Raw genomic sequence first — 15,304 nt, 5'->3', positions numbered from 1 at the left:
ATTAAGTAATCGAAGGAATAAACAAAATGAAGAAGGGAATAAACAAAATGAAGAAGAGAATAAAGAGGGGATTCAAACTACTCTTTCATCATGGGGCTGAGCCCATGAAGGAGAATGCTGAGGGGCTGGGAATGTGGCAGAGGAGAAAACAAAGAAGAAATTGGAATATGGAGGAAAAGGGTAAGATAGATTAGGATTAACCAATTAAAAAAGGAATGGAGGAAGAATTTTTGAAATGTGTATCAGATTAGACAGTATTCATTATGGAAGCAGAGCATTGTAGTAAGCAAAAATTCCTTTAAATGTAGTAATTACTACCTATCTGCTATATTCAAGATCCTGTGGTAAATGCTATGGAAGCAGCAAAGGTTAAGCATGAGAGAATAATGCCAGCATTTCAATTTTAGGTAGAATGTGATAAATATCACAGACGAGATGCTCACAGTACCCTGGAAATTCAGGGGAGGCAAAGATCATGTTCTGTTTGGGGAACCAAAATGAAGGCAAAGCTGGGAAACAACTTACTGAGGTGGCGCTAGAGAAAAGCCTTAGAGAGTAGGCTATAATAGACTATTATATATATATAATAGAGGGAAGAACAGAAGAACATGACATGGAGATTGGCAGGAGGAGGAGCAGAAAATGAGTGTGACAGGGACTGACCAGTGGACCAGTATTTCTGTGTATATAAGGAGGAATGACAGAACACAAGCTTGGAAAGAAATACTATGGCTCTAACATTTAGGATGTTTATTATCAGACTCCAGTGTCTAACTGTTCCACAGAACATGCATGTTCGTAATATAAATATGCTTAGATTAGCAAGTAAGCGTGGTACAGTTTCCTACCACTCTTGGAGAACACAGAGATTATAAATCACTAAGTAAGACTGCTGAAGAACAAGACAGGGCTAAATATCTTAATATATAAACAGCTCTTGCAATCACAGCCATTTGACAATAAAGATTTCTAAAATAGCTAATTTGGCAAAAATTAACAAACTTTCAGTGGTTACAAACCCAAACATGGACTATCTGGTGGAGGAAATTATGTGAGGCAAGAATTACACACTTGATCGTGGCACACACTTTTGGTTGTCTACGCACTAACAGAACTTTGACTCAGTTCAGGTTTAGGCTACAGGTTGCCATGAGAGTCACAGGGGCCCTCCCAGATCTCAAGGGGTGAATGTGGATTAATCTAAACCAATCAGTCATTGAACCTCCTCTGCCAGGGACTGGCTTAGGCATGCCTACTGGCCTAGTTCTGGCCAATGAGATTCAACTGGAAGTTTGATGGGCACTGTGGAAAAGAATGCTCTCCTTATAACAACAAAATTCATGAAAACAAGTTATTTTTCTGCCTCTTGACGTATCTGCATAAGGATGTGACGACTGGAAGTGTGGCGGTCATTTTGCAATGATGAGGAGACAGGTCTGCGTGTAAATGTCAGCATGCTAAGGATGGCAGAGCAGAGAGACTAAAGGAACCTAGGTTGTTTCTCATATTGCTGATCCACTACGAATTAATCAATCCTGGAGCTACTCTACTTCTGGACTTCTCATTACATGAGATAATAAACCTAGTATTGTTCAAGATACCAGTAGGTGGGCCTTCTATTAATAAAGACTAAAACCAACAAAGGTAGAAGATGTAGAAAAGAAATGTATTATAAATGTCAACATCTAAAATTAAGCTGTATCTTTCAAATTTGAAGTTGCAATTCTGCTCCAGCAATTATGCAATCAATCTAATGATCACTGAAAAAATTCTGGGGGCAAGCTCCTGCAAATATTCTCTTACCTAGAACTTTCCCAGCAAGTATGTTTATTGCACAAATTAATGCTATCCTTGTGTTTCTGTTCTCATTTAGATTTGGAGTACAAATTTTTATTACAGACACTTACTAGAAAGTATTATGGATTAGTTTACAGATTTTGAAATCTATGACCAGGTAAGAATCTCAGTTCTACCACTCAATAGGGCTTAGCCAAGTTACTTAACCTCTATGAGATTTAGTTTCCTCATCTATAAAATGGAGTTAACAATAACACCTACTTTTGCAGTGCTGTGGTGAGAATCAGGTGAAAGGATGAGGCTTTTAGCACAGGGGCAGGGATATACACAGTCTCCTATATCAGTCATTCTGTTTAGAGTGCCAAGTTCAAATTCAAATTCAAATCCAGAACCAAAATAATTACATGGCTCAACATGCATCTTACAATTTTCCACTCACTACCTGTTCCAATCCTTACAACAATCCTGTAAAGTAGGTCACTGTATGTCCATTTTGCAAATGAGAAACCCAAAGATCATAGAGGAAGAGACTTGTTCAAGGTCACACAGTTTGGTAACAGCAGAAGTAGGATGTAAGCACAGGTCCTCTAACCTCGAGATCAGAACTCTTCTTGTTTTGATTCTATGCGCACTATACTGCTTTAGGTTCTGTTCAAACTACTAACCAAGCCCAATACTAGTCCATGCTGGCCCCCAATAAAATCCACACAATTGATACATACTGTCTCTATGAAATTATCCTAGTTTTACTTATTTCATCCATTTATAAAAATTCTGAGTTTACTCAGGCACATATATATTAATTCATAACAAGACAAAAGTATAAACAGAAGTTATGTCACTATACTACATTTGCAGATACATTCACCATATGATCACTGAGAACCTACATATACACATTAAGACTAACAGCAAATACCAAATTCGATTCTTACCTTAGTAAGATCCATTCCAAGCCTAACCTGTGACAACAGATGCATGATAACACTCTTGTGCTCTTCCACCGACCCCGCCTCCCCTTCATCATCTCTATCATCATGTGAATCGAAAAGGTCTAAAATAAAACAGATCTTCTTAGACTGGTGTTTTAAACTGGGCTAATCTGTGCTATTACCAATATTATAAATTTTTTAAACAAATATTTTTAAGAAAAAAAACAGTTAAACTCTCAAAGACTGCTTACCAGCATCGCTTGTTCCATTGGACATGGAAGAATTAAGTGATTCCGTGGTATCTGGGCGCTTTAGACTATTTCCTGAGCTGCTGTGTGTCAAGACTGAGGCCGATCCAGAGGAACTAAAAAAAAATTAATCACCTTCTTAAGCTTTTTAAGAAAGCAATTTAAAATCACAGTAAGATGCTAAACTATAAAGCTACCTAAAACCAATATATGCAGAGAGCTGACAGAAACAAACTAGACCCTTGAAGTTAGCTGGTTATATACATATATGCTTTCCAACTCTCTCCCCATCTGCCTCATGTTTTTTGCACGGTGTGTGCTTAAACCAAGCCATACTGAAAGGCCATGAAAAATAAGTAAGATTTTGCCTCTGCATGTAAGTTTAAAACTAGAGTTCATTTTCCAATTTTATTACTTTGCATAAATGTAGGTATGTCATAATTCTTGGCAACAATTTCCAGAACCTCCAAAATTATAAGTCTATTAATCAGTCTCAGAAAGATGTCTATATTTTTGAGATCTGTTGATAAAAGCCCACATTGTTAATAACACCCTTCCCAGTCACTAAAAAACTGTATTTGAAATTTAAAAATAAGAAAGCATATTACTTTTTACTAGTAAATTTATGGTAAGTGGTATTATGAGCTGATAAACAGGGTCTAAAGAAAGCTTCCTCTATTATATTATTATAGTTGTGATAATAACTTACCAGGACTAGTATTTATACATTAATACAAGAATGATCAAAGTTTACTTATTAAGGATAAAAACAGAAACCAAATTTCTCATACTGCAAATATTATTCATAAAATGTACACACCATAAAAGTCTTTTATTGCAAATTTATATGTGCAAAAAACATTATACATTCTAATTTAAACATAGTTTGCCCTGATTACTTACCTTCTTTTGATTTCTTATTTAATAATAAGCTTGATTTTCTAAGAGTAGTTTTAGGTTCAGAGCAAAACTGAGCAGAAAGTACAGAATTCCCATACACACAACCTCCTCACTATCAACATCCTGCACCAGAGTGGTACACTGGTAACAACTGATGAACCTATATGACATGCCATTATCACTCAAAGTCCATAGTTTACAGTAGGCTTCACTCTTAGCCTCGTATATTTTATGGATTTTGACATGTAATATAATGATAAGTATCTACCACTGTAGTATCACAGAGAATAGTTTCATTATCCTAAAAATCCTGTGCTCTAACCTGTAGTAGAACGTTAGAATATTAGAACATTCTAATATTAAAATATTAGAACATATGTATTCTAATCAAAACATAGTTTGTCCTGATTACTTACCTTCTTTTGACCTATTTTTCAAAAATCCTTAGGTAACTAAATATTGCTTCTTTGATAATTTAGTAGTGTACATCACACGGTACTATAACTAATGTCAATTTCACCAGTTTTGAGAGCCAATGGAAAATATGAGTAAAAGAACTAGATTAAGAGAAACCAAATTATCATTAAATAAAAGAGCTGCATAAAAATTATCTTCAAAAAGTTCTGTGGCTCTTTGATACATCATCAAAATAGAATCAATGTTTTAAATCAACTGATCTAAATCTCAGATTCCTTAAAACATGTATCTTATTTTAGATGCAATTCCAAATGTCAGAGGTCAGTTTATGCTGTGCTTTTCCTCCTTATTCAGGTTAGAAACTGTCTGGACCAAGTGAACTGCTCAGTAAAGCTCATGGGATAAACTCTCATTCATCCATTTCATAATTTACCTCATTCAGGACAAAGGATTTAAAGGCTATAGTTACAAAACAGTAGAGGCACTGACAAAAATGATACACAGGAAAGGTTTATCTGCAATGGGCTAACTTATACAGAATTAAATCATAAGATCATAAACAAACTAAACCCAAAAATGTACAGCTCTGAATTTAATTATAACAACAGAATCCAAAATCTTAATGAGTACCTTGTATGTGCCAAACACTGTATATGTTCATCTCCATAACAATGTAACCCTAAAAGGTAGACATGATTATTCTCATCACACACAGAGGCTCAGAGGTTCAATGACTGGCCAGAGTTCACATAACTGCTAAATAGTGGAGCCATTTCAAATACATGTCTGGCTCCAAAGCACAAGTTCTTTCCCACATGCATTTACATCTAGTGTACAAATGTGCAAAGTCCAATAAAATAGTTCACACATAAAGTTATCATTACTACAGGTCTTTAGAAACTGAATGGTAAAAGGACTTAAGCCTTCAAATGCTCTACCTTCCGGGAGAGAAACTAGATAGAAACTTGACCTGCGAACTAGAAAACTAGTGGTAGCAGCTGATGACCAGCAGGTGGCACACAAGCTCAATGCCTACACAGGCCAGGCAGAGAGCATAAGTATGTGACTAGAGCCAGATTATAAACAATAGAGACCTGGTGCCAGCATACTAAATTTGAAGGGATTTAAAGTCCCGTTTAATGAGAAAATGTATAACTGAATCACTTTGCTGTACACCTGAAACTATCACAACATTGTTAATAAAGTTCGACATAAAATAAAAAGTTAAAAAAAAGTCAACAAACACTGTGCTGGCCAAATAAAATATCTGCAGCTCCTACTTGTTTGGGAATCTAGATTAGGGCATATAAGGAAAGCATGAAATTGAAGGAGAAAAGGAAGCCTGAGTTGGTGAGTTGGACATAGAACTTAACTCTGGATCCCTTCAAATAGGAGGTTCATAAACCGTGTAGTTGTTATGGGATGGGTACTGGGAGAGCACAGAGAAGGAAGCTTATAAGGAGAAAAAAGAAAAGCCTATGAGCCTGCAGTAACTTTGTAGATATGCCTATTACAGGTACATCAGGTAAGCACTTAAAATTTATCTATTTCATGTCCTGGCTATTGTAAATAGTGCTGCAATGAACAATGTGGTACATGTATGTTTTTGAATTATGGTTTTCTCAGGGTATATATCCAGTAGGGGGATTGATGGGTCATATGGTAGTTCTGTTTTTAGTTTTTAAAGGAATCTCCATGTTGTTTTCCATAGTGGCTGTATCAAGTTACATTCCCACCAACAGTGCAGGAGGGTTCCCTTTTCTTCACAGCCTCTCCAGCATTTATTGTTCCTAGATTTTTTGATGATGGCTAATCTGACTGGTGTGAGGTGATACCTCATTGTGGTTTTGATTTGCATTTCTCTAAGGATTAGGGATGTTAAGCATCTTTTCATGTGTTTGCCATCGTATGTCTTCTTTAGAGAAATGTCTATTTAGGTCTTCCGCCCATTTTTGGATGGGGTTGTTTGTTTTTTTGATATTGAGCTGCATAAGCTGCTTGTATATTTTGGAGATTAATCCTTTGTCGGTTGTTTTGTCTGCAGGATAAAGAAGATGTGGCATATGTATACAATGGAATATTAGCCATAAAAAGGAACGAAATTGAGTTATTTGTAGTGAGGTGGATGGACCCAGAGTCTGTCATATAGAGTGAAGTAGGTCAGAAAGAGAAAAACAAATACCATATGCTAATGCATATATATGAAATCTAAAAAAATGGTACTGATGAACCCAGTGGTAGGGCAAGAATAGAGATGCAGATGTAGAGAACCAACTTGAGGACACGGAGTGGCGGCGGGGGGCGGGGGCGCGCTGTGACAAACTGAGAGAGTAGCAGTGACATATACACACTACCAAATGTAAAATACATGGCTAGTGGGAAGCTGCTGCATAACAGGGAGATGACTGGTGATGACCTAGAGGGGTAGGGAGGGTGGGAGGGAGGCTCAAGAGGGAGAGGATATGGGGATATGTGTAAAAATACAGCTGATTCACTTTGTTGTACAGCGGAAACTGGCACAACAAACAGTGTAAAGCAATTATACTCCAATGAAGATCTGGAAAAACAAATTTTATTTCAGAAAAATGTCAGGAGAACCCCTAAAACTGGGGCCAGAGATTGGCTATCAATGATGTAATAAGAAGGCTAACCACATTATTATTAAGCTTTTATTAAATATAGTTATAGGCTTCTAGAGGATAGATGATCCATTTTGATATTCAATTCTACTTTCTTTCGAATAATAGCTAATGTTCGATGTAGGAGACAGTCCTTAATGCTGTTTAAAGAAAACAATGATTTAACACCTCAAAAATCAATAATACCCTTTCCTTTGGAATTTTCTTCCAAATGCCTATTTTTTTAACCCCACTATCATAAAAAATATTTTTCAAAATTAAAGTGAAATTTCTATTGGCAAACTACTACTAATGGTCTCATAATAGTTTATTTCCCCACATATAAACATTAAGAAACCAATATGCTAAACCAAACTCTTTCTGCTAAACTAGCCTTCTTGAATTGTGGGCTCAAATCTCTCTTCTCTGACTAAAGTCTCATGTCTTAACAGTATGTATTCACCTAATCGCATACATTTTACTTTTCCAGCATTCAAAATCTGAATTTGATCCACTATGTAACAAAACTTCCTGAATTAAGGTAGTCATTTCCCTTATAAATTTTGAGATTCTGAATAGTTATGCTGCAATTATATATGACACTATATATTTCAGTTCATGTGCTTCCTTAAGAGAACTGGAGTGCTGGGTGATATGGTAGTTCTATTTTTAGTTTTTTAAGGAACCTCCATACTGTTCTCCCAGCAATCCCACTACTGGGCATATATACCCTGAGAAAATCATAATTCAAAAAGACACATGCACCTCAATGTTCACTGCAGGACTACTTATAGCAGCCAGGACATGGAAGCAACCTAAATGTCCACTGACAGATAAATGGATAAAAAAGATGTGGTAAATATATACAATGGAATGTTACTCAGCCATAAAAAGGAACAAAAATGGGTCATCTGTAGAGATGTGGGTAGACCTAGAGTCTCTCATACAGAGAAAAAGTAAGTCAGAAAGAAAAAAACAAATACCGTATATTAACGCATGTATGTGGAATCTAGGAAAACAGTACAGATCAACCTATTTGCAGGGCCGTAACAGAGATGCAGACATAGACAACAGACATGTAGACACCGGAGGGAAGTGGGGGTGGGATGAACTGGGAGATTGGGATTGACATATATACGCTACCATGTGTAAAACAGACAGCTAGTGGGAACCTGCTGTATAGTGCAAGAAGCTTGGCTCGGTGCTCTGTGGTGACCTAGATGGGTGGGATGGAGGGGTGGTGGAGGGAGAGGACATAGCTACAACATATAGCTTATTCACTTCATTGTACAGCAGAAATTAACACAGCATTGTACAGCAATTATACCCCAATTTAAAAAAAAAGATGATTGTATCTCCTAAAAAAAGAGAGAGAGAGAAAACTGGAGTGCCACACGATATTTCTTACTAAAAGAAACCAACGTTCAAGGTCTAAGTTTGGCTGATGGTACTCAGCTTGCAAATTCACATATAATCATTTCTAAATTTGTACCGTATTTCAAAGCAAACCCCAAGCTGTAACAATAGCACCAACTCCTGGGATGGCAGGAGACTTGGAAAAAATTCTCAACAAAAAAGTAAGCCAACTACATCTACAACAAATATAAGACCATTAAAGCAAATAAATGTTAATTTGCTTTCTGTAACAATTACCACTTACTGCATACTTATTATACATGCCAGACACCATAATAAGCACTTGACTAACATTATTCTCATTTAAATGTTCACAATGACCCCCTGAAGTTGAAACTATTATTATCCTCATTTTACAAACAAAGAAACTGAGGATTTCATAGGTTAAATAACTTGACCAAGATCACACACCTTTAAAACAAAACAGATTTAGAACCTATTCTTTCTAAGATTCCAGAATCCAAAGTCTAACCACAGCAACCTATATACTAGTAGGGCTAAAAAGTACTTTGCTTATTAGCTATCATGTAAGTGACTTCACACGTAAAGGCCTTTTCTGTACAACAGAACATACCTAGCTTTGCTCTGACAGTGTAAAATAGGTCAAATATTTCCTAATTAGAGAAAACCTATCATCAATATCTGCCAAAATCTGCCTACTTAGTATCTTTAGAGTTCACATGTTTCCCTCCATTCTTATGCTATGACCTTAGCTCAGGTTATCAACATTTCTCAATTTTCTCCCCAGTTCTGGCTGGTCTTCCTACATGTAATACATCCCCACTGCACTTAATTCTACACAATATAGGCGTATCTATCTTTCAAAAATGCAGACCTGACCAGCAGCTGCCATCACTTGTGAGAAAATGTTCAAAATTCATAAAAGGCTAAAAGGACTCTTTCATGACCTGGCTCTTGTTAACCTCTTCTGTATCTTCTTAACCACTCCCACAACTTACGCTACAGCCACACTCAGTCACGCTCAGTAGCTTACAGCTCCTCAAAGAAACCAAGCTCCCGTTGCCTCCAAGTCTTTCTTATTAGGGTTTCATCTCCATGAAAAGAACACTTTCCATTTCCCCCTCCCCTTCTCACCCTCCATGTCCCTTCTCTCTACTCATCCACATCTCACCTTAGGATCACATCCCCTCCCTCCTCTGTGAATCCTTTCTTGACTTCTCAGGACTTCAAAATGCTCCCATTCTTTCTGTGCTAATTCTTACATAGCATATTTCCCACTGGATTATAAATGTCTGTGTTTCCCCCAACGGTCTGTAAGTTGCCTCAGGGCAGGGACAGGCTCTTTATTCGCCTCTGTATCACTCCTCCACCTAGTACAGTACCTGGCTTACAGGCACCCAAATATCTCTACTCTATAGAAAACAAGTAACAGTAACCCTCCTCTTATATGAATAATACTTCCTAGCTTACTCACTGTCATTTGACCCTCTCTTAATGTTGGTTCTATAGAAATAAGGCCCAGAGTTCAATGAACAATACTGGCATGTTACCATCACTGACATTAAATTATACCATTTGAATTAAATCAGGAGTAAAAATCAATATTCTCATAGAACTAGCTTTGCCCTATAAGGCAACTAAAAATAAGCTGTCTTTTTCACTTTTTCCAAATAGTAATTTATAAAAGGACTCTGTCATTAAACCAGTCTCAAAATCAAATTACATTTTTAAAAATCAGGAAAGTCATTTCAATTCATAGTTCATCTACTTACTCTATTAAGTGCTTTGGGGATGAGCCACTCTGATGGAATTCATCCGCGTCATAGAATTCATCTTCACTGCTAGAATAAGAGAACTCTGGGACTGTGTTTGGAGACAAGTTGACATGGCTTGGAGAAGTCAGACTGCTACTAGGTGGTGAGTGCCCACTGCCTAGGAAGTTAAAAAGTTTTTAATTAGAGGACAATGTTGGTTATAGAAGGTAAGAAATTAGGGAGATGGGATCAAAGCAGACCTTTCTAAAATCAAGAAAGAGTTAAGCTGGTAGAAGTCCCTAGACTATTTATAAAGAAAATCAACATTTAAACTAGACAAAGAAAAAGGCAAATCACATTATAAAACAGGACACAGCCTTTCAAATAAATGAAAAAATGCTATATCCCCATCTATTATTAGGAAGGGAGTTCTTTTGATTATAATCATACTGTGTGAGTTAAGGTATTAGAAGTCCCAAAGCAGCTGCCAGTACCAATGGGAAGCCAGAGCTCTTATTTTATACTATAGACCCAGATACCTAAAAAATACAGCCACCAAGAATACAAAGTGGAAAGAATATATCAAATACCACATGAATGTTAAAACACTGTTCAGGATATCACATTCATATTAGTCAATATGTTTTGGCAAACATAAAAGCTGGGAACACTCATCATCCAAACTCCTCATCTCTTTTCTACCTAAGTCTAAGTCAGGTTGCCCAGGGCCCAGAGGCAGAGAGAAACAGAGGGCTACTAGGGAGGCATGTGGAAAAGGAAAGAACTAGGAGGAACATCTTTCTATTCGTAAACAGTCTAACTAAGGAAACAGAAATTAATGGCGATCCAGAGGAAGAAACTGTGATAATCATCTGGTTCATAGCCTAGTAATAAAAAGTAACAATAAAAGTATCAAACACAACAGCTAAGTATTGAAAATAATTTAACAAGTATTTATTGAGCATCTAAGGGCCCTCAGGCAATTTATGCCAAACTGCTACAGATGCTTGGTGGAGATTAAAATTAATTAAGTCACTACTGGCAATCTAAAAGCCAAGGCCACAGTTCTAGAAGGAAATGAGAGCAGCAGCAATAAAAATGAATACAGAGCCATCCATGGATTTTTAGCCCATTCCAGTGTCTATGGTTCAATAGTTATGAGAGAGCACATCCACCTTCCACATTTAGTTGCCATGTTCACAAAGATATTTTTAAAACATAACACTGAAAGTTTGCTGTCTAAATAGGCAAAGCTTATTGTGGGAATTCCAAAGATAGTTCATCTTAGCAAATAACTTTAAATTCTCACCCACCCCATAGCAGCAATAAGATGGGAAATAAAATTTCTCTTATTGAAATAATGGGGGGAAAAAAACAAAAGAGAAAGAAAGAAAAAGACCAGGAATTACAAATGATTAACTAACAAGCAAACAGTCCAGGCGACCACACAAAATTCAAAACATATCCAAAAAGAAAATGAGTTGGAATGGGAACTGCAAACAAAAGAACTGAGTTTTTCTTAGGAGAGAAAACAGTATTATTTCTTTTTTCAGTTGTTCCTTTATTTCTTTTATGTATTAGTGAGAGAGATAAAGGAAAGAAAGATGAAGAAATGAGGTTGAAAAATCAAGCAAGACATAAACCACATACTAATTTTTTAAATTTCTTTAAATCCACCTACTCTAAAATGTTATATTTTTAAAATGCCTTCCTCTGAAGTAATTTATCCTAAATTATTATTATTTATAACTAATTAATGATCCTAAACTTAAGGTACATAAAGAATACTGCCAACTTTTTCAAAGTTTGTAAATAATTAATTTTGCATATTTCTGAATGGACAAATTTTGGCTATTTCAAATCTCTGACATAATTCCTCCTTATAAAAAAAGAAAAACAAAAGAAAACACAGATACTGTTTTTAAAATGACACTGTGTAATGAAATACAGAAAAAAGTCAGCCAAACATTTCAACCTCATTAGTGAAACTGCTTACTAGCATTTTCCCAAGAGCTTCAAATAAGAGAGCTGTTGTTGTTTGCTTTCTTTCATAATTCAGAAGACATCTGCTCAGGCTGTTAAATATTAAAAACCAAACTAATAACATCGGCATCTTTACTAACTCAAATTTCAAATTGAGCTAAAAATCACAAGGTAACTTTTCATTATTACACAGGAAAAGTCCCACCCAGGAAAGAATCTGTGGAGTAACAGCAGGGGCTTATCTCCCAACATCCTTAAGAGTGGTTTTGATTTTGGCCTCCAAGTTTAACAGGGACAAAAACACCAAGTGCCCCCTTGAGTTCCATTCAACTGATAACCCAAAATCAACATAATTAGTTTTAAAACAAGAAATAAATCTATACTAACATTGATAGTATCCCTGTGAATTAGAGAAAAAACAGAGACCATAAGTCTAAATAAAGAAAATGCAAATTAAAACCAAGTATCTTTCTTTTGCTTGTAAAACTGGCAAAAATGTGACTGATAAATCCATCCTTAAAAAATACATATGTGCCAAAAGGTGCTGTACAAGGATATTCCCTGAAACACTGCTTACAATAGGAAAATATTGGAATCAACCTAAATAAACGTCCATCAGCAGAAAAACAGGTAATAGCTACCTGAGCAGTTGTTAAAAAGAATGTTGTAGACCCAAGTGTATGAACATAGAAAGCTCTCTAAATGTTCTCAGTTAAATGAAAAGAGAAAGTCATAGAATCACAGGATCTCATTTAGGTTAGAACAAAAACAAAAATAAAAATACACAATATAGGTATATATGTACACACATGCATGCAAATGACAAAGAGTAAAGAAGACAAACAGCTTTTGTTCTCATACTTCTGTATCATTTGATTCCTTTACAGTGAGAAAGTATATAACTCTAACTTGAGCAAATTTTTTAAAAAGCCAATACAGATCTTCAAAATAAATCTTAAGGTAAACAAATACACAGAATTCTGCAATACTTTATTTCATTTAAATTATAATTATTACTAAACTTCTGGTTCAATCACAAAGTTAATCACTTCACGTATGGAACTATAAGGGTAAAACTAAGGTATCTCCAAGACAAAATACACAACCTTTCTTCAATCTTTTTCCCATCAGTAATCAAATACAAATCTTGAATGTTAATGGGCAGTTATGAGAAGTAAAGGAATTACACAACTCTGTACCTGTACTGTTTGGTGTTGGAGTCTGATGATGTCCCAAGGTAGCTAATACAGGGCCAACTGGTAGAGAAGATGGACGCTGCTCTGACTTACACAACTGAGCAGGTTCTAGGAGATTTGAACATGTGAAATAAGTTAGAGAAAAAGCCAAACATAACTCAAACTATAATTGTGTGGGATTCAAAATCCTAAAGATCAATAATTTTTGAGACTAAATTCCATTAAGTCAAGTTCCATGCTACTACTCCTTTAAACTCAATGATGATATGCAATCTAGTACTAAGACACTAGGCAGAATATCAAGAGACTAGTCAAGGTAGACCAGTACCTCAGTACAACTGCTCTGTAAAACCAGCAAATGCTTCTGATGATAAACTCTTTCCCCCTGAGGACCAAACCACTTATAAAATCTAAAATGGGGCACAGTACTTCCTCTTTAGTCTCGTGAGAGATATAAAGCTCATTCTCCTAAGGAGTAAAAATTCATAAAAAGATCTCACATACTTGTAAGTATTTTTAAAAAGATTTTCTTTTTTCCAGTAAAATTTCTGACTTAATTACATCATCAGCGAGAACACTGAAATGTTGGATGCAACAAAAAAGTAAAAGGAATCAGTGGGTGTTGGCCCTAAGCCCTCCTTTGCAAGTTAAAAATATATATATTTATTACTCTATCCTTAAAAATACATGTCTATCTAATCAGTAGGCATTACAAATTTCATTCCTCCCTTTCTCATTATCATAAAGTCCACCATGAAGAAACCATCTGTATTATTCAGAGCTATAAAGAATACACCAAAATAGAACATTCCTGGATTACTTTCAAGTAGATCAAGGTATATTAAGTTTTCCTTGTAGCCATGAATCCTGGGTCATAGGATTCTGTCCTACCAGTTAATCCAAGTAACAATGCTTATCTTCCACCTCACTTTGAAAACCAAAAGCACTTTAATTGTACTTAAAAAGCCCCAATACCAAAATATTATCATCTTTTTCCAGTTCATTTTTGGCTGTATTTTGTGTATGAGATTCCTTTCACTTATTTAAAAAAAAAAAAAAAAAAAAAGCCCTTCAAGATTACTGCAACTGCCATAAAATATTAAGTTTTCTGTCATCAATGAATCTGTGAAACACTTTCCCAAATATTTTACTATACCTGGAGGTAAGACAGTCTGGGAAGGCATTGTGTTGATCACAGGTTCCAAGGGACTAGGTTGATATATTGCATCTACAGGATTAATAGTACTCTGAGATAAAGAAGCACAGGATAGTTATTTTTAATTAAATACCCTTCCAGCGTTGACCCTCCCAAATGTATGAAAAGCCCACATTTCTGACAGCAAAGTCCTGAGGGTAGCTATATAGACATGTTGGTCAAAATGCAAAGAGGAAATAAAACAACTTTACTATACAGAAGTCTAAGAGTTTCCTATAAAAATTTTTTAAAAAGCATAGTACGGAGAGAAAATTAATGAATCTCTGTCATATAGGAAGGTAAAGCTAAGTGAAAACACTTAGAAAGAGTTGTAGAATGGTTTCAGAAAGCCAAAACAATAACCTCTCAATTCAACTCAGTGCTTCTCAAATTTTTAATTCACCACAAATATCAAAGATGGAGAAATGCTCTCTTCTGCTTTGGTATTAATAAACATTACACCTATGACTAACTAATGTATCTGCACCACTACAATCTTATCTTTACATCCCATGCTATTGCCACCTTCTATCAATGTGTATTGCACTGTATGGGCACCTAGTTTTACAGTCACTAAAGGCAAAGAAATGTATCTTCTAGTTGGATGACTTTTTTGAGGATTTAGAAGGAAAAAAATACTCAAACGTAGTTACAATTTTAGAGAGGAAAAAAAAGTCTAGGTTTTCCCGACTCCATGCCAAGAAACTATTTTGCCAGCATGATGGCATTTTAAAAACAAGATTCCATAGCTTACTGATTTTTTTTTATTTGGAAGAGAGGGAGATTCTAAACCAAGGTCTTTGCCAAAGTAAAGTTTAAATCCACCATTTAGAAGACTATACTAGATAAAACCCAAGATATAAAAATTTATGTTCTTTAGCTTTCCT

The 15,304-nt window shown here is 35.7% G+C and overlaps 1 protein-coding gene across 4 annotated transcripts in view; it reads right to left on the bottom strand.

Moving 5' to 3' along the window:
• Positions 1–15,304, bottom strand: part of OSBPL9 (oxysterol binding protein like 9) — a 149,444-nt gene that overhangs the window by 12,245 nt on the left and 121,895 nt on the right. For all 4 annotated transcript variants that reach the window (XM_057710605.1, XM_057710623.1, XM_057710594.1 and 1 more), the window contains 5 exons: positions 14,379–14,469; positions 13,226–13,330; positions 10,062–10,221; positions 2,981–3,093; positions 2,733–2,851 (listed from right to left, as the gene is read on the bottom strand). In XM_057710605.1, coding sequence (XP_057566588.1) covers positions 2,733–2,851; positions 2,981–3,093; positions 10,062–10,221; positions 13,226–13,330; positions 14,379–14,469 — 588 coding nt within the window. The remainder of the gene's footprint in view (positions 1–2,732; positions 2,852–2,980; positions 3,094–10,061; positions 10,222–13,225; positions 13,331–14,378; positions 14,470–15,304) is intronic.

The sequence above is a fragment of the Hippopotamus amphibius genome, chromosome 1, assembly GCF_030028045.1.
Source record: "Hippopotamus amphibius kiboko isolate mHipAmp2 chromosome 1, mHipAmp2.hap2, whole genome shotgun sequence".
NCBI lineage: Eukaryota > Metazoa > Chordata > Mammalia > Artiodactyla > Hippopotamidae > Hippopotamus > Hippopotamus amphibius.
This window is presented reverse-complemented; position numbering and strand designations above follow the sequence as displayed.